General features: G+C 37.4%; 1 protein-coding gene across 4 annotated transcripts; it reads right to left on the reverse strand.

The window, feature by feature from the left end:
• Positions 1 to 2,840: 2,840 nt before the first annotated feature.
• LOC127855208 (uncharacterized) lies at positions 2,841 to 18,804 on the reverse strand. 4 transcript variants are annotated; one of them, XM_052390625.1, is made up of 13 exons: positions 18,722 to 18,804; positions 16,828 to 16,947; positions 13,757 to 13,819; positions 12,246 to 12,477; positions 11,448 to 11,657; positions 11,125 to 11,211; positions 10,594 to 10,653; positions 10,282 to 10,304; positions 8,729 to 8,816; positions 8,225 to 8,302; positions 7,701 to 7,793; positions 7,065 to 7,277; positions 2,841 to 6,391 (listed from the first exon to the last, which is right to left on the reverse strand). In XM_052390625.1, exons 4-13 carry the CDS (start codon positions 12,381 to 12,383, stop codon positions 6,311 to 6,313), a joined length of 1,071 nt encoding a protein of 356 aa, XP_052246585.1. In that variant the 5' UTR covers positions 12,384 to 12,477; positions 13,757 to 13,819; positions 16,828 to 16,947; positions 18,722 to 18,804; the 3' UTR covers positions 2,841 to 6,310. The 4 variants fall into 4 exon arrangements, with proteins under 4 accessions (XP_052246585.1, XP_052246586.1, XP_052246587.1 ...); XM_052390626.1 differs by lacking the exons at positions 7,701 to 7,793; positions 18,722 to 18,804 and having other exon boundaries at positions 16,828 to 17,027; XM_052390627.1 differs by lacking the exons at positions 8,729 to 8,816; positions 10,282 to 10,304; positions 18,722 to 18,804 and having other exon boundaries at positions 16,828 to 17,026.
• Positions 18,805 to 19,039: the final 235 nt, after the last annotated feature.

Below are 19,039 nucleotides of genomic sequence, written 5' to 3' on the forward strand. Positions count from 1 at the left end.
AACGTTCGCCCAACGTGAGAGAAACGGAAAAGTACCGAACACCAACGTACAACGTACAACGATGAAAAAGTAGGGCACATCCTCAGAATCATGTGGCAAAACTTCAGGTTCTGGCAGGTTAAGGTCTCCGTTCTCAGCTGCTGCCTTCAGGTCGGAATCGTTCCACAACTGTGCATCGGATGCAGCAACACGGCCTCCGATGTCAGCCCAGACGAACTTGTACTCAGAATCCTACAGGGCTAGCAAGACAACGGTTAAGTACTTCTTGTAATTAAAATACGTAGACCCGGATCTTGGTGGACATTTGCAAGCAATATGTTCGCCATCAATAGCACCAAGAGTATGGGGGATATTCCAGCTGTCCCTGAAGCCGTCCGCTATTCGCGTGCAATCGGCAGCTGTTGTTGGCAACGGCATCACCTCGTCAGCATACTCATCTATGACTGCTCTACAGACCTGACGCGTAAAAGATAACAGTATAATAAGCTCGCGTGGATTATAAGTGTATGACACATGTAGTAGATAATCCATGACTTTTAGCGAGTGGATGATAAAGTAAAAATATACTACTTCATAAAATGTTCTTATAACTGTGTGCATTTCAAGATATGCGCACAAGACAGTACTAATTACAATATACAATTTAGAAGGTTAGTGTTGTAATGCGCGCACTCATCTATTTGCCTTTTATCCTATACCAATAACTTAACACAATGCAATTCATATAAACTGATGCTAGACGTAGACATTAAAATATATAAAAATATTAAAATGACTAACAGAAGCCTTTTTAAAATTTATTTTAACACTATAGTAAATTAAGCGGTACTTATTTTTAGCACGAGAAGAGAAATAGTGTTGTGGGGTACCCTCCAGCCGAATCGCATATCACGGTACTTTGAGCCAGACACAAGATGCCGCAGCGCAATTGATAGCTTCATCCCTGGTTCAATTGGAAGTCTGTAGTTGTTGCGCTGTTTCGTTATCCTTTGGCTCACTCGTGCGAGAATCTCATCACACATCTCGGTTGGCACGCTCATGGAGTTGACAGATGCGAAATGGATCTCTTGAACAATGCTATACAAACTACCGGTACATGTACCGCTTGTAATTGGTATATCACGTGTGTTATGTATCTTGAACACGGGTATACAAACTACTGGTGCACGTGGCGCTTGTCATTAATATCACGCAGGCGACATGGATCTCTTGAGCATGCGTATGTCAACTTACGGTACACGTGACGCTTGCCATTAATATCACGCAGGCGACATGGATCTCTTGAGCATTCGTATGTCAACTAACGGTACACGTGACGCTTGCCATTAATATCACGCAGGCGACATGGATCTCTTGAGCATGCGTATGTCAACTAACGGTACACGTGACGCTTGCCATTAATATCACGCAGGCGACATGGATCTCTCGAGCATTCGTATGTCAACTAACGGTACACGTGACGCTTGCCATGAACATCACGCAGGCGACATGGATCACTTGATAATGCGTATGTCAACTACCCCATACACATGAAGATTGCCATTAATATCACGCAGGCGACATCGATCTCATTAACATGCGTATGTCAACTAACGGTACACGTGACGCTTTATATTAATATCACGTATGTGACATGGATGTCTTGAACAAGGGTACGCCAACTAAAGGTATACGTGACGCTTGATATTACTATCACACAGGCGACATGGATCTCTTGAACAAGGTAACACCAACTACCGGTACACGTGACGCTTGATATATCGCGTATGTGATATGGATTTCTTGAACAAAGGTACGCCAACTAAAGGTACACGTGGCGCTTGATATTTCTATCACACAGGCGACATCGATCTCTTGAACAAGGCTATATATGTACCGCTTGTAATTGATATAACACGTGTGTTATGTATCTTGAACACGGGTATACAAACTACTGGTACACGTGGCGCTTGTCATTAATATCACGCAGGCGACATGGATCTCTTGGGCATGCGTATGTCAACTAACGGTACACGTGACGCTTGCCATTAATATCACGCATGCGACATGGATCTCTTGAGCATGCGTATGTCAACTAACGGTACACGTGACGCTTGCCATGAACATCACGCAGGCGACATGGATCTCTTGTGCATGCGTATGTCAACTATCGGTACACTTGACGCTTGTCATGAACATCACGCAGGCGACATGGATCTCTTGAGCATGCGTATGTCAACTAACGGTACACGTGACGCTTGCCATGAACATCACTCAGGCGACATGGATCTCTTGGGCATGCGTATGTCAACCGCCGTTACAAGTGACGCTCGTCATTAATATCAAAGTACTAGTACATGTACCGCTTGTAATTGATATCACACGTGCGTTATGTATCTTGAACATGGGTATACAAACTAATGGTACACGTGGCGCTTGTTATGTCACGCATGCGACATGGATCTCTTGAATATGCGTATATAAACCACCGATACACGTGACGCTTGAATGATATAACGCATGCGACATTGTTCACTTGAACATGACTATGCCAACTAAGGTACAATTGTCTCTTGTAATAGATATTACTTGAACATGGGTATGCGAGCTATCGATGTACGTGCCGCTTGTACTTGATATGGCACATGAATTTATGTAACATTTGTATGAAACTACCGGTAAATGTACCGCTTGTAATCGTGTCACCAGTTATAACAATGTTTAACCGTATAGTAAATCTCATTGTCATTTTTAAAACCTAGATATGCACGATACACCAGTCACTCGTGTCAACCTGTTCACTTGAAGGAAAGTTGTAATTTGTATTGATATGGCTCCTTTGAGGTAAGAATAATAACACATTGTATGCATAATAGTTATATTGATCAAAAAGTGAAACAACATGATACCACCATACATCACATTACAAAAACTGTATACAAATACGAATATTTATTTGAAGTCAGGCCACAGGGCCATAATACATAGTTTAATTTCATAATTATATAAAATAACCTGAATAGTTAAAGAAAACAAAGTCATATGATGCAACACGCATGCACTTTCGTAGAACAAATGCTGCTATACATTATAATACCACCAAAACAAGGATTACCTTATAATTAACTACCTATAACATGTAAGCATGCAAAATAGTAACATACTTATAAAGTAACCTAAGAATCAGTATTTTTTATCAGATATAAATAAACAATGCAATACAAGCATGCAGAATTAAAATGACAGCTAATTTGCATGATAATTACGTAGTTGTTATATATTAGCATGCACATACACACATTTTGCAATCAAAAATATGTGCTTGTCATTTTCATCGGCCATTAACATATTGAACAAACCAAAGTTTCCATTTCATTCAAACACTGCGGAATAAACAAATCATATCTGTGTTATATAATGGGCACTGCATAAACACAGGGTACTCATCTTCTACATGATAAACCTGTCACATAAGACAAAATTTACAGTATCTATGATCACGTATATAACATACAACAAGAATATCAGTGAAACTGTTGGATGCTCCCCGATGATGCGCTATGTCAATCTATGTGTTAATAACCACCTTAAAAAATTCTATTATTAGCCTCGGTGACATTGACCCCAGTGACCTCAAACCTCATCAAAAGGAAGAGGTCATGCAAGGTACCTACATGCCAAATATGAAAGAGATCGTTAAAGTATTGAATGTGCTATGAGAAACTGTGACAAAAGTGTGACGGAAAAATCTATTATTAGCCTTGGTGACCTTGACCCCAGTGACCTCATCAAAAGGTTAAGGTCCATGCAAGGTACCTACATGCCAAATATGAAAGAGATCGGTAAAGAATTGAAGGTGCTATGGGAAACTAGTGAGGAAGGACAAACTGGAAACTATATGCTCAGGCGAAATTGTATTTCGGGAGCATAACAATTAGGAAAATATGAAAAATAACGAATTGCAAGAATAAATGCTACAACAGAATCAGGAACACTGATAATAAAATGGCTTTTGTAAGGTGCATGAAGACAGCGAAATGAATACTGCAAATCAAGTCACAGAACATATCATTGACAATTTTTCATAAATGATTCAGCTATAAAGGTGCCATGATGACACTATATCGCTCATCTGACTGTTGTTCTTGTCTATAAACTTGAACTCTCTTCCTGGCCATTTAAGAGGTGTTCACTATGAGCAAATAACGACAATTTGCCTGTGAGTTGGGAATAGCATATTTTGAAATTCACGAAGGAGGTCAACCAGACGATGTTTTATGCCAAATATATAAGCTTTCCTTTTGGTTGCCATTGCAACCAGATTTATGCATGGAATGCATTTCATTTAACAACTTTGAAAGAGGTTCATGCAAGAAAACTCGTGCCATGTTTCATTAAGATTGGCACAGAGGTTAGATGTTGTTTAAGTAGAAAATGTTGACCCATGACGGACCAAGACCATTCACAATAGCTCACCCTGAGCACTTTATGCTCAGTTGAGATATAAACACAAAACAATTATTGCATAATAATACATAGTATGTGTTTACTCGCTCAGTCTTTAAATAGAAAAAAGCATCAAAAGATGCAACAGTAAGTATTCAAAGTTCAGATGAACTTAAAATTATAGATCATTTAAGTATCACATTAAACTAACCCAGCTAAAGCAATTCTTATCTTTTTTCATATGATAATTTTTTCTTCTTATTCCATTCAGTTATTTAAAAAGAATTGTAGGTAAAAGCAATAGTGTGACTGTGACATCTGACGGGCCGACCTTTTAATGCATTGTATAAAGCTGTTGAATTGTTCACATATTTCAGAATTTACAGATTCAAAGCCTTGAAGTCTGCTAGCTGTAAAAGCACTAGAACATTTCTGGGAGTAGCCATGGAAAATGTCATGAAAAAAATGTTCATTTTTATAGTATCCACTTTCTCTGTTTAGGCAATATTCTTGTAAATTACATGCAAAGTCATAAAACACGTCTTGTGGAGGGGTTTCTAAATAGCTATAAAGTGATAATGCGGGATCTTTTCTTCCTTCTGCCCCAGTCATGTGGAAACCATAGCAATGTCCATGGTCCGCACAGAACCAAAGAAATAATGTTGATGTTCCTCGAGCAGAAGTTTCAACTTTAGAATAAAGCTTTTGACATTTTTCAAATTCTAAAGTCGTATCGTCATGGTCTATATTTCTTTTAACACAGCTATCATTGTCAATGGAAAACTTTCTTACACTTCTTAACTTTAACCCAGATTCATTAAAATAATAGGCCCTTCCAAACTTTTCAGGATTGTATGTGCCCAGTTGAGGTACAGGTGGTTCTGGTTCAGTAACTTGCAATGACATTGATTCATTAATTAGATATTGCAAAAATAATCTAATGTCATCAGGCAATATTTCATTGTTGCTTATTAAAGACTCGCAAATTAAATCTCTTAGTTCAGGTGCAAACGAACGAGTTTCATTAACAATACTATTAAATCGATCATTTTCAATATTGGGGCTATTCAATAATAGTTGAATTTTGTAACAATATGCAGGGGGTATAAGGCTTGTAATGGACGCTGTTGTGGCTAGCATTTTTAAAACATTTGAATATGCAACTCGTTCATTATCACTCATTTGATAAAATCTTTCGAAGGAACCCAAAACTTCAGAGGGCAGTGCTTGTTTTAACAACTCGATACGGTCCAATAAATCCCTCTCTGGAATAATTTCATTCTCTTTAATTTCATTCAGTTCTTTCCGAGCAATGTAATCTAAAGAAGTTCGAAGGTTAATCATTTCTTGTTTGTCAATTCCATTCAAATTTTCAAAAAAACATCTATCCATTCTACGATGCAGCGTATTATTAATGCCCAAAGCATGGTTTGTTTCTGTAATTTCCTCATAATTTGAATTCCGAAATCCAACCCCTACTTTTGTACCATCACAGCACAATCTCTTAGGACCATAACCACATACACCACAGGGTATATGGAAATCTATTTTCATGTTTGAAGCCCAACTGAACCAAAAATTAAAAAAACTGTTTGATCCATAAACCTAGCCTTATTGTGGCGAGTTTTATACATCTCATTTTTAAACTGGCAGTAAGAGGAAAAAGTGCAACTAGAATTCATAACCATAGATACAAATTCCCACCCTATTTCATCTCCTGCTGCTGTATCCCTACTTAATACATGTAAACAATCTAAGTCCCCTTCATCCCAAAGAATTTTGCATGGCTTACTAATTGAATTATAGCATTCACGTATATGAATGTCACATTTTACAGGTGCAAAATTTGTGTAAATATTTAATGTCCTTTGTCTTTCGTGTATGGTCAGTCCATTTTCACTGTAATTATCGTCATCTTCTCGCTTGAGCCAACCGCTTCCACAGGGACCGGTATTGTCTGGAATATCTGGAAATAATACAGGTCCTTTTAGGCAGCCATCTGAACATCGAACAAGGTTAGAATCATTCCACTGATCACGTTTTATGATATTTTTCCTTAACTCATTATTGTCTTTAAGTCTGGGAGAATGTTTACTTCTACACTTAAAATTCCAAAGTCCAGATTCCTCATTGAAGTTATTGTATGCAGCAGTACTTAATGTAACCGAAACAGGCATTTCATCATCAATATTGTCATCAAATAACTGCTGTTCTTCATCATCATTGTTATCAATATTTGTATGAATTAAATCTTCCCACATGTGAGTATATGATTTAAATAAGTTTAAGTGCCTACAAACCTTCGAATTTAGTAAAGTACTTATATTTCTCTTATAAACAACCAGACAGGCCAAAAACAATATATTCCGATCATTTGATCTTGGGGCATACAAATAGAAAATGGTCAATATATGAGATAATAATTTCAAACTAGCACCTTCCTCAAATTACCCTAACCACACATATAATTATATATATATATATATATATATATATATATATATATATATATATATATATATATATATATATATATATATATATATATATATATTTATAGAACATTAACAAGGTTAAAATTCCTCTGATTAAGGAACTTGCCCACTAATATTGTTTATTATAAGGCAGGAATATCTCACCGGTCCAGGGTTAAGTTCAACGTCATTTGAAAGAATAAGAAGAAGCTGTGAAGTGTCTACATCTTGTTGGGGCGTCTTGTCAGTGTCTCGTTGGAAAAAGAAGTGGGATGGCACATTGACTTGATCTTCATTTGCGGCGTTGTCATCTTGTTGGGGCGTCTCTTCAGTGTCTCGGTGGCAATGGATGTTGGATGGCACGTTGATTTCATCTTCCTATAATAGAATAACCCTTCCTTTAATACAATACTTACTAGACAAACAAGACTATTGCCAAGCAATGTATGTCCCCTACAGGTTCCACCATTATCAGATTTTTTTGGATTTTTTTTTCATTATATATATTTGTTGCCATATCAACCAGAAATTTTGATGAGGAACAAAATGAAATGACGTACATAATGTCCATATTGCCATATATCCATGTTTCAAGAAAAAATATGAAGAACTTTTTAAGTTATCGCAGGATCCAGAAAAAGTGACAGACTCACAGAATGACGGACACACAGAGCGCAAACCATAAGTCCCCTCAGGTTAAACTGTTAGGGGAGAAAAAGTATTATATTTTTTCATTCAAAATCTTAAGAGTATATTTACATAACATAAAGCTATACAACAATATGTGTTCCATTTAAAAACCTGATTGAAAAGTGTGTCAGGCCTATCAACTTTCCACGATGAATGCTTCGTTATAATATGGTCGAGCAGGGCATCTTCAGATGAACAGCACCACTAAAAAATACCACTCAGCCTGAGGATTCTAAAATCGCATCTCAGTAATATTTGTGAAAAACTCATGGAAATTGAAACAAAACAAAAACATGTACCACAATTGGTTCATACTTTAGAACATCTTTACATTATAATGAATTCAATACAGGCCCAGGACTGGTCCTGAAAAGCTTGCACATGGAAGACTTACATACACCAAAACCCCGCTTAACAGGTTATTGGTGATAATCAATTATACCTGAATTGTAAGAATACCAGCTATTTAGACTAATTTTATAAGGTTCTTTGTGTCGTCTTTAAAGCTTGGTTTTACTATATTTGTAGAACATCTAAATGACCATACATGAAAGGATGAATGTGTGTTTTAAAGGATCTTCTTGAACAAGTTTTGTTTATCTGACAAGAAAAAATACTTTCTGTCATTGATTTACCTGTTTGTTCTTCTTTTTCGTCATGGTAGGTTTCTCCCTTTTAACCTTACCAGTCTTGACTTCCATCTTCTTGCGTTTCTGAAAAGTTATTATGCTATCAGTCCATATTACCAGTACAAATGCTACAAATTACTACCGGTTATATAATTTGAAAAGCGTATACCTTTAAAGATGATTTGAAATAATGTGAATACATCCCTTTCATCAAATTCATTCCTTTTTAATGAAAACATAAAATTTGTTTATAGCATTGTGCCATGCTATCAGATCAATTGGCATGCTACAAATATAGTGTCATATAAACAGGGCAATCATTGTCTTTCATGCTTGAACCAATGACTATATTATGATACATACAAATAGGACACAGATGAATCAAACACACATTCTGCTGATTTATATTAAAATCAAAGTAATGAAAATACCTATGAAAGAAATATTTATGTAAATTGTCAAGATGGAAAGTGTTAAAAAGTATGGAGCATATCGTCATAAAATTAGTACCAAGCATAAGCCATTCAACTTGTATGCAGGCAGGAAAACAGCCACATCTTCAGTAATGTCAAGGTAAATAAATCCACTGCAGCATGACCTTTAATGCATGACGAAAAAACAGGATCATTAATGCAGTGTCTGTGAATGCACAATCATGTAAAATTAATATTCATTCAGGCTAAAAATTGCCATCCAGTAAAAAAAGGAAAATATGTCTGAACTATATTTTTGTTGTCCCGGACAATATTGGACGACCACTAATTCCAATGACCGTCAATATAAAACTAACAAAACGATTAAACCTATTTGACATGAAACTAACAAGAGAGTTACTGCAGTAATAGCATTCATGCAGCAAGTTTTAATATAAAACAAGAGCACCTCATAACGGGTGCCATGCTCGGCTGCAAAAGCTTGTCAGAGTGACCTTGATCTTTGACCTAGTGACCCAAAATGGGTGTGGTGTGTAGAACTCATCAAGGTGCATATACATATGAAGTTTCAAAGTTGAAGGTTGAAGCACTTTGATTTTAGAGCCAATGATAAGGTTTTAGCACGACGCCGGTGGACGACGAGCAGGCTATAACAATACCTCGGGTTTTCTCCGAAAACAGCCTCGCTAATAAATATTGTTGGGGTGTCTAAAAATAAAGCAACAATGAGTGCCTTATGTTGGCATATGTTTATGTTGTATGTAATTCCATTCAGAAAGGTGATTTTTATGAAACTACTTAAGAATGCATTACATTTATGTATATATAGGTAAACAACAGCTGTCACCATAGGATGACTTATGCCCCCTATAAACGCTTGATAGAAGTTATGAGCTTTTTTCGAAACTTAAACACAGATTTCGAAACCTAAACGCAGACCCGAAGTTCAAGGTCAAGGTCACAGGGGTCAAAATTTGTGTGCGCATGGAAAGGCTTTGTCAATATACACATGCATGCCAAATATGAAGTTGCTATCTGAAGCGACATAGAAGTTATGAGCATTTTTCGAAACCTAAACGTAAAGTGTGACAGACAGACTATATGCCCTCCTTCGGCGGCATAAAAAGATGTGCCAGAAATTAATGACTTCAAGGATATAATACATGTAAATGTTAACAAATAGATTTTTTCAACGAAAGCAAAAACAACAAAACAAAATGCACCAAACAAGCTTCCTATTCCTTGATAACATGTATAAATCTGCATTTATTTACTGTGCTTTCCCTATCGGTATTTTATGGCTATTTATTTCACACAGATTTCACTACCAGTAACATGATGATGAATAAAAACAAGAGCACCGCATAGCAGGTGCCAACGCTCGGCTGCAGGTGCAGTTTCTTTTTTTTTAAGAGTTCACAGTGATCTTGACCTTTGACCTAGTGACACAAAAAAGGGTGTGGCATGTATAACTCATCAAGGTGCAGCTACATATAAAGTTTCAAAGTTATAGGATGAAGCACATTAAACATTGTGGCATTTCTTTGTTTACTGAAACAATTAACACATGCATGTACATGCAAACAAAAATTTCAACAATAACAAATGCACCAATCAAGCTTTATATACCTTGTGTGGCATTTCATTGCCAACTTAAACAATTTACACATGCATGTACAGGCATGGCATAAGTGCAAAACCTCATCCACCAAAGTTGACTATTTTGAAAAATAACAACAATTATATAATAATATGCAGAAGACAACAGAAAGGAAAGATGTCCTCAAAATAATAACACTAATATGGTCTTTTACTTATATTTTACTTTCAAAATAGGTTTGGTTGTGGGTTTTTTTTCAACAAAAAAAAACTTGTTTTAAGAATTAGGACATTTCCACAATGAAACAGTGAGGGTTATCTGAAATTAACGGTATTTTTTACCTTCTTTCCATATCTTTTGACATTTCTGGTTGCAGACCTCTTAGCTCTGGCTGTGACAACCTGAGAATGAATTGTGTGTGTGAAAATATGGAAAACAAAATTATATAAACTAACTAGTTTATTTTTTATACAATTACAGAATGTTATGTTCTGATATAACTGAATGGTTATGACATCAACTCTGTGGTCTGGCTTTCACACAAAGACATCTGTTGAACTTTTCATGTTTACCACTTAATGACAAACAATGCCTTAGATGATTAAAGGCATTGCTTTAAAAGTATAGGACCTGCAGTCCAACTATTGCCTTACAGCTACCAATAATGAAGGGCATTATGGTGCTGATCAGGGGCAAAAAGGCGAGGCTAAAAAGAGACATGACAGGGTGCCCAGCTTTACGGCTCTTGACATAACATTAATTTATAGGCTGTAACAAGCCATATGAGCAATCAATACTGGATTGCAATCACTTTATAAATGTTCATTAAGAATGATGAAATATCTGTACGATTAAATGCATAGAAAAGTTACCGTTATTTTATGTGTCTGAGGCTTAATGTCCCTGGGAACTGGTACTTCACTTGCATCCACCTTGTCTTGAATCTCTGGTTGAGCTCCCTACAATTTATTTAACCATAATACAGGTATTATCCTTTTTTTAAACGGCTTATTTTAATCAAAAATATAAACATTACAGCAAAATCAAATTGTTATGAATATTTGTAGGTGGAAGCGCTTTGATTTTAGAGTCAATGTTAAGGTTTTAGCCTGACGCAGAATTGCAGTTTTGTGCATAAATCACATTTGCTTATGGCTCATAAATGCAGCCCACTTTGTTGTAGCACTAAACTCACAGTCTGCACAATATCCGAAAAGAGTGCTATGGTGCTGTCATGCTCCTGAACCGGTACTTCCGTGGCTGAGAGAGCTGGCCATTCTGTAGGATCTTGAACAGCAGCCTCCACACACAGCTGGTTTGGCAGGTCGTCCTGTATGGATGCTAAACACCTCCTAGCCCCTTCAGCACTCAGATGTAGTCCATCATGGGACAAGTACAGGGACTTCTTAAAATTAAATTTTGATTATAGATAGTTACCGTACTAATTTGTTTTAAACATAACTAAGATATTAAAGCAGCAAATTAAATGAACTGGTTTCCCTCAACGAATGAAAAAATATTTTAGTTTCAATCAATTAGAGTGTACAACTCTGAACTGACCAAAATGATCATCCTGACGAAACTTATGCAAGAACTTCTAAAAAAATGATAATACATGTTTATTTTTTAATTTCATTAACTTCCATATTACAGCACAGACAGATATCTTTAATTATGGGGCTTTACGTCTAGAGCTGAAACCAACAAAACGTGCAAGTGTACCACTACAAAGTAATACATCTATTTTAAAATTCATGATATTTCATGTAAAAGTTATTAAGAAACCAGTAATTGCAACAAAACTGCTCAATGAGTCAATTTTCACCAATAAAGGGGGCATATCTCTTGAGCAAAGAAGGATGTCTGAACAGAATTTGGGATTGGTCCACCGCAGTATAATGATGCATATATTTATTTTAAGTTTCATGATGATGAAATTCCATGCAACAGTTGCTGAGAAACTTCCTATTTCACTCTAGATCTTTCCCTATACCTGTTTAGTTGCTCCATAGTCCATGTATCTCACAGAAGGCACATGGTGACTCAGTTCCCACAGCATGCTGTTTGCGCTCCTTATCCACTGGCAGTAGTTCCTCAACTGTGCCCCTGAGAGTGGCCATCGGGGAAACATTCTCACATCAAAATCATGTGGAAGAATCACGCAAAGCACCACGTGTATTTCAGTGCACACACTGAATACAACATCAAGGATCTCCGTCACACAACTAAAAATAACAAGCAAATTAATTGAATTGATATACCCTGCCAATATGCTTCTGGACACAAAAGTGTTATATTTGACACTAAAGAAGCATTTTTTTAAGAAACAAAGGGCCATAACTCTGCTATTAACAGATGGTGTACGATGCCATTTGGCCTGCATCATCCTCTTATCAATATATATACTCATACCAAGTTTCAATGAAATCCGCCAAAGCACTTCCAAGATATGGCTCCGGACACAAAAGTGCTGGACGGACAGATGGAAAGACAGACGGACAGACAACCCCAAAACAATATCCCTCCTCCTATGGCAAGGGATAATAAGGTAATGGTATTAGTTGCTCATTGTATTATCTTCCCATCACAAACAATTATTAAATAGAGATGTGTTCGTCAGAAACACAATGCCCCATATTGCGCCGCTTTGTATTTTTTTATTTTTACCTTTGACCTTGAAGGATGACCTTGAACTTCCACCACTCAAAATGTGCAGCTTCATGAGATACACGTGCACACCAAATATCAAGTTGCTATCTTCAATATTGAAAAAGTTATGGCCAATGTTAAAGTTTTCAGACGGACAGACGCCATATATTTGACATTTGACCTTGAAGGATGACCTTTCACCAATAAAAAATGTTCAGCTCCATGAGGTACACACGCATGCCAAATATCAAGTTTCTATCTTTAATAATGCAAAAGTTATGGCCAACGTTGAAATTTTTTTTCCCGAAGGACGGACAGACTGACACACATACTGTCTGACGGACAGTTCAACTTCTATGTGCAACCCTACCGGGGGCATAAAAATTACAAACAACTACAAAAATATTTGAGAAACTAACTTATTTAATTTCATTAAAATGCCAATCCAAAAAAATCTAATAAGAAAATGATACTAAGTTGATCAAGCTCATTTTTATTCATGCTGCTAAGCTGTTCAGTGGCGGATCCAGGGTTTCTAGTTAGGGGGTTGGTGTGGACATTCAATAATACAGGCCAATGTAAAAGCATAATGGTGTAGTGGATGTGGTGTCCGCCTAGTGATAGGGAGTTAGGAGGTTCTCATTATCTTCTCCATAAACACCAAGTTCTGGTTCTTCCCAGGAACAGACTCGAGTGTCTCAATAAGCATAGTGCGTTCACTGCAATAAAGCTAAGGTAAATAGGTTAAATAAAAACTAAAACTGAAAAATTACTGTTCAACATACCGGTAGAAATCGCTATCCTTGCAGCAAACATCGTTAGAGCCAAGATGCAGGTTCAGTATGTCGTAACAACCTGACATCAGCTCTTGATGCAGCAGCTTTCTAAAGCCCTTCCGGTCAGACACATACTTTGCACCTGCATAGTAAAATAAGATCTTCCATTTGGAATTGGTTTTCATTTGCAATAATTTTTCTTGAGTTGTCATTTGTTATTGAATATTATGAAAAATAGTCATCATTGCTATGTTCGAGACAAGCAAGCTTATCTTTGTTAATATTTATCTCACTTGTTCTATGTTGCGTCAAATTTCTGGATTTGCAATCTTTTTCCCCATTTTGGTTACAGCAGAAAGGGTATTTTGCTTGATTCCATAATACATGTTTTATCAGTGTAATAATATACATGACGTGTACATGTAAATACCATGAAACTGTTAGGGTAAAATATCTTTTTGGGTATTGAAGCAATATTCAGTGGAGTTTTAAGCATTTCTTTAAAAACAAGAGATGCGTTTGTTGGAAACACAATGCCCCCTATTGCACCGCTTTGAAGCCATGTACATGTATTCAAACTTTGACCTTGAAGGATGACCTTGACCTTTCACCACTCAAATATGTGCAGCTCCATGAGATACACATGCATGCCAAATATCTAGTTGCTATCTTCAATATTGCAAATTTTGACCTTTGACCTTGAAGGATGACCTTGACCTTTCATCACTCAAAATGTGCAGCTTTATGAGATATACATGCATGCCAAATATCAAGTTGCTATCTTCAATATTTAAAAAGTTATGGCCAATGTTAAAATTTTCAGAGGGACGGAATATTTGACATTTGACCTTGAAGAATGACCTTGATTTTCACCTTTTACCACTCAAAATATTCAGCTCCAAGAGATACACATGCATACTAGAAATGGCGCGGCAGAGGCCGACGCGTATCCCCACGCCGAATGTTTGACCTAGGTGTGCCCCAGGGTTGGTAATGGGGCCATGCATAGCTGAGATTGACCGTATTGTCATAAGAGAAGTTCATCATCAATTAGAAGTGAATTGGTGTAGAAATGAAGAAGTTATAGTAAAAGGCAATTTTGGGTGGGTGTGACATATGTGGGCAGGGCGCCCCAGGGTTGGTAATGGGGCCATGCATAGTTGAGATTGACCGTATTGTCATAAGAGAGGTTCAGTATCAATTTGAAGTGAATCGGTGTAGAAATGAAGAAATTATAGTAAAAGGCAATTTTGGGTGGGTGTGGTCTATGTGGGCGGGGCGCCCCAGGGTTGGTAATGGGGCCATGCATAGTTGAGATTGACTGTATTGTCATAAGAGAAGTTCAATATCAATTTGAAGTGAATCGGTGTAGAAATGAAGAAATTATAGTAAAGGCAATTTTGGGTGGGTGTGGTCTATGTGGGCGGGGCCCCAGGGTTGGTTATGGAGCCATGCATAGTTGAGATTGACCCTAATGTCATAAGAGAAGTTCAGTATCAATTTGAAGTGAATCCGTGTAGAAATGAAAAAATTATAGTAAATGGAATTTTTTGGTGGGTGTGGCCTATGTGGGCGGGCGCCCCAGGGTTGGGATTGGGGCCATGCATAGTTGAGATTGACCCTAATGTCATAACAAAAGTTCAGTATCAATTTGAAGTGAATCCGTGTAGAAATGAAAAAATTATAGTAAATGGAAATTTTTGGTGGGTGTGGCCTATGTGGGCGGGGCGCCCCAGGGTTGGGAATGGGGCCATGCATGGTTGAGATTGACCGTATTGTCATAGGTGAGGTCCAGTATCAATTTGAAGTGAATCGGTGTAGAAATAAAGAAGTTAATGTAAAATAACCTAAAAAAATGAGTGATAATTTCTGACGCGGCCCCACCCCAACCCCTATAACTTTTGACCCAGGGGTCAGATCAAAATTCCAAATAGTGCAGGGTCGCACATATGCTCATAGCTACCATGTGTGTAAATTTCAAGGTTCTAGTGCTTTTAGTGTAGGAGGAGATAGTGGCCAGGACGGACGGACAGACGGACGGACGGACGGACGGACGGACGGCGGAGATCACCACAATATCCCCACCTTTTTTTCAAAAAGCGTGGGGATAAAAAAAAATCAAGTTGCTATCTTCAATATTTAAAAAGTTATGGCCAATGTTAAAGTTTTCGGACGGACGGAATATTTGACATTTGACCTTGAAGAATGACCTTGACCTTCACCTTTCATCACTCAAAATGTTCAGCTCCAGGAGATACCCATGCATGCCAAATATCGCGTTGCTATCATCAATAGTCAACAAGTTATGGCCAATGTTAAAGTTTTCGGATGGACGGACAGACGCCATATATTAGACATTTGACCTTCACCTTTCACCACTCAAAATGTTCAGCCTCAGGAGATACACATACATGCCAAATATCAAATTGCTATCGTCAATAGTGAAAAAGTTATGACCAATGTTAGTTTTCGGACGGATGGACAGATGCCATATATTAGACCTTTGACCTTGAAGGATGACCTTGACCTTCACCTTTCACCACTCAAAATGTGCAGCTCAATGAGATGCACATGCATGCCAAATATAACGGTGCTATGTTAAATATTGAAAAAGTTATGACCGTTAAAGTGTTCGGACGGACGGACAGACTGACAGTTCAACTGCTATATGCCACCCTACCGGGGGCATAAAAACAATTATTTGGTACACAAAGCTTCAAATAAATATTAAAATTAGCAACCTTTTCTCCAAAGGCAGCAACAAACACTGCAGGGCTAGATTGAACTTTACCGGTACGCAGTTGTTTACAACCATCGACAAAGCGGGGGTTTGGGGGCAGTAGCCCCCGATACTGAAGAAATATATAGGATAAAAGGATAATAAGGTGTTGCGTAAGTTGTTATGTGTTAGGTGTTAAGGGTTAGGGTACGCTGTTTGATGTTAAGTGTTGCGTACCGGTAAAGTTCAATCGTCCCCACTGCAGTATAAGACAGTAGCTAAAATAATTATGCCAACGCAAAAATCATCAAAAGATTATGGCGGCAATTTATATCGAATATTTAAGACAGTAAAAGGGGTAATATAAAGCAGCTTGCCACAGAAACATGTTGGGTCTCACACTCAACTATAAACAGTTAAAAATTATTCACCAGATACGGGCAGAAAGTCAATCCTTGCATTTGGAGGACATGCAGACTTCAAACGATGGACATTGGAATCCCCGGCAATAAGAACACGAACATCGCTGCTGCACCAGACATGTTCTTCACCTGAAACAGAATAAACGGCTCTAGGAGAAGTGCCCCCCGGAGAACTGCCCCCCCCCCAAAGATTTTTCACTGGGGGGAGAACTGCCCCCTCACTGTTTTTTTATAGGGCAGAGAACTGCCCCCCTGCTGATTAATAAGGGGCGGAGAACTGCCCCCCTGTCAGAATTGATGACCCGGAGAAGTGCCCCCTAATTAAAGAACTTTCGCGGCTATATATAAAACGAGTATTATAATGACAATAACGCCAGTAACTTTCTTGCTATTATGTCTGGAAATTGAGTGAAATTTCAAAAGTAATATAAAGTTGTACAAGTATTAAAGTTATATAACGGCAAAAAAATACCTGCCTCGGCATGGACGTCGCCATCTTGATAATCACGTGATTTTCGTCTATGTTAACAAAGAAAAACAAATCACTTTTTGCTAATAAAAAGTTTTCGCGGCTGAATTATTTGATATTTTCCCCGTAATTAAAACAAACAATTAGCATGCAATTTAATCCATCCGTATGCAAGCTGAAAACAATAATTTATTTGTTTGTTTTCGCCAATTACGGATTTGGACGGTTCAATATAATAAACCCGTATGCGGCTTTATTCAAAACTAACAAGTTCTTAACAATTAAGGTCGGTCCGGTCTACCAATTAAAAGAACGCGGTGCTTATCGTTAACGGTAACAAGTTCTCTGCCTGCCTAATTGGCTGCTAATTAAAGCGACTTTTACCGATTTTGTTTGTTTGGCATGTCGACATGATCTGCTCAAAATGCTAACTGTTGCAGATTGTATGTATGTATGAATGTATGTTTTGAACGTTTATGTAAGCATGTATATATTTTTTAATGTATGTCTGAATGTATGTATGTATGATTGTAACTGTGAATGTATGTATGCATGTAATGTGTGTATTTATGTATGTTATTTTGTATTTCACATGAATTAACTAAACAACATAAATAAATTGATTATTAATTCGACTTCACTTTACTTTTTTCTTCAAGTCAGCTAAATTATTGCCTTTGCTTTGCCTATTAATTTACTTTTTTATACGTTTAGTTACGTTTTTTTTTCCATGGGTCAATACTATCTTTATAATGTAAATTAATTCCGATGTAACTTTTCCTCCATAAGTACTGAGTTGCACGTCTATATTTAGTTGCGACACATGGCCAGTATTAACATGCACGCGTTTCCTGTGTGGATCTCGACTATGTTTTGCGCTCTTATTAAAACACGACTTTTACATGGCATTCATGTATAGTGAGTGGTGAAGATGCGAACCAAGGGCCTTAAACAGTATTATCACATGCCTCTAGACAATTTGTGTTATTCAGTTCGATAAATGGCAATATACTTGTACTGAAATTAATTTGTTACCGGATAAAATGTGTACGGCGATAACGTAAAATTACCCGTAAGTATTGTTTTCACTACGTAACTAATATGACACCGGGGGGGGGGGGGCAGTTCTCCGCCCCTACAGATTTGATGGGGGGGGGGGGCAGATATCCGCCTACTAAATTCTGACGGGGGGGGGCAGTTCTCCGCCCCTACCGATTTGATGGGGGGGCACCTCTCCGCCACCTTTAAAATAAGGGGGCAGTTCTCCGGATTCCAGAATAAACAAAAGGCTTCCCGAATCAAATCAAATCAAAATTTATTTATTGTCGGTATGATAATAACAAAGGACATCGTTCCACGAACCCTGGGGAAGTTTAAAAACTCAAAATACAACACGACAACAAACAAACGCCCGAATTCAAATACAATCCGAACCTGGATTTTCCAAACAAGTTTAACAACGTTCAGTTTTTAAATAGGTAACGTCGCGAAATCAAATTACAAATTCTAAACGAGCACTTTCAGTGCACTTTCAGATAAAAATATATTATAATTGTCTTTGACAGTGTTGACGTTCAGTTGTTCGACCGCATGTATTTATACATCTCTTACACTTCTCAAGATCTCTTATCGGCTTTGGAAACGATATAAAGTAAATGTCACCAACTAATCTTTCAAGATATCGATTGTCCGAGTTACATAATCCCCATTGACACCGTTTAACCATTTTTAATCGTTTTTTTTAAGAGAAAA

Source organism: Dreissena polymorpha, chromosome 13, assembly GCF_020536995.1.
Source record: "Dreissena polymorpha isolate Duluth1 chromosome 13, UMN_Dpol_1.0, whole genome shotgun sequence".
NCBI classification, from domain to species: domain Eukaryota; kingdom Metazoa; phylum Mollusca; class Bivalvia; order Myida; family Dreissenidae; genus Dreissena; species Dreissena polymorpha.

Excerpts from the sequence above, each read along its gene's own strand:
- LOC127855208 (XM_052390625.1), bottom strand. The coding sequence starts at position 12,383 with ATGTTTCCCCGATGGCCACTCTCAGGGGCACAGTTGAGGAACTACTGC. Across the intron at positions 7,794-8,224 it reads CGAAAAAGAAGAACAAACAG|TGGTGCTGTTCATCTGAAGA; the intron begins GTAAATCAATGA and ends GGTATTTTTTAG. Across the intron at positions 7,278-7,700 it reads CTGACACACTTTTCAATCAG|GAAGATGAAATCAACGTGCC; the intron begins GTTTTTAAATGG and ends ATTCTATTATAG.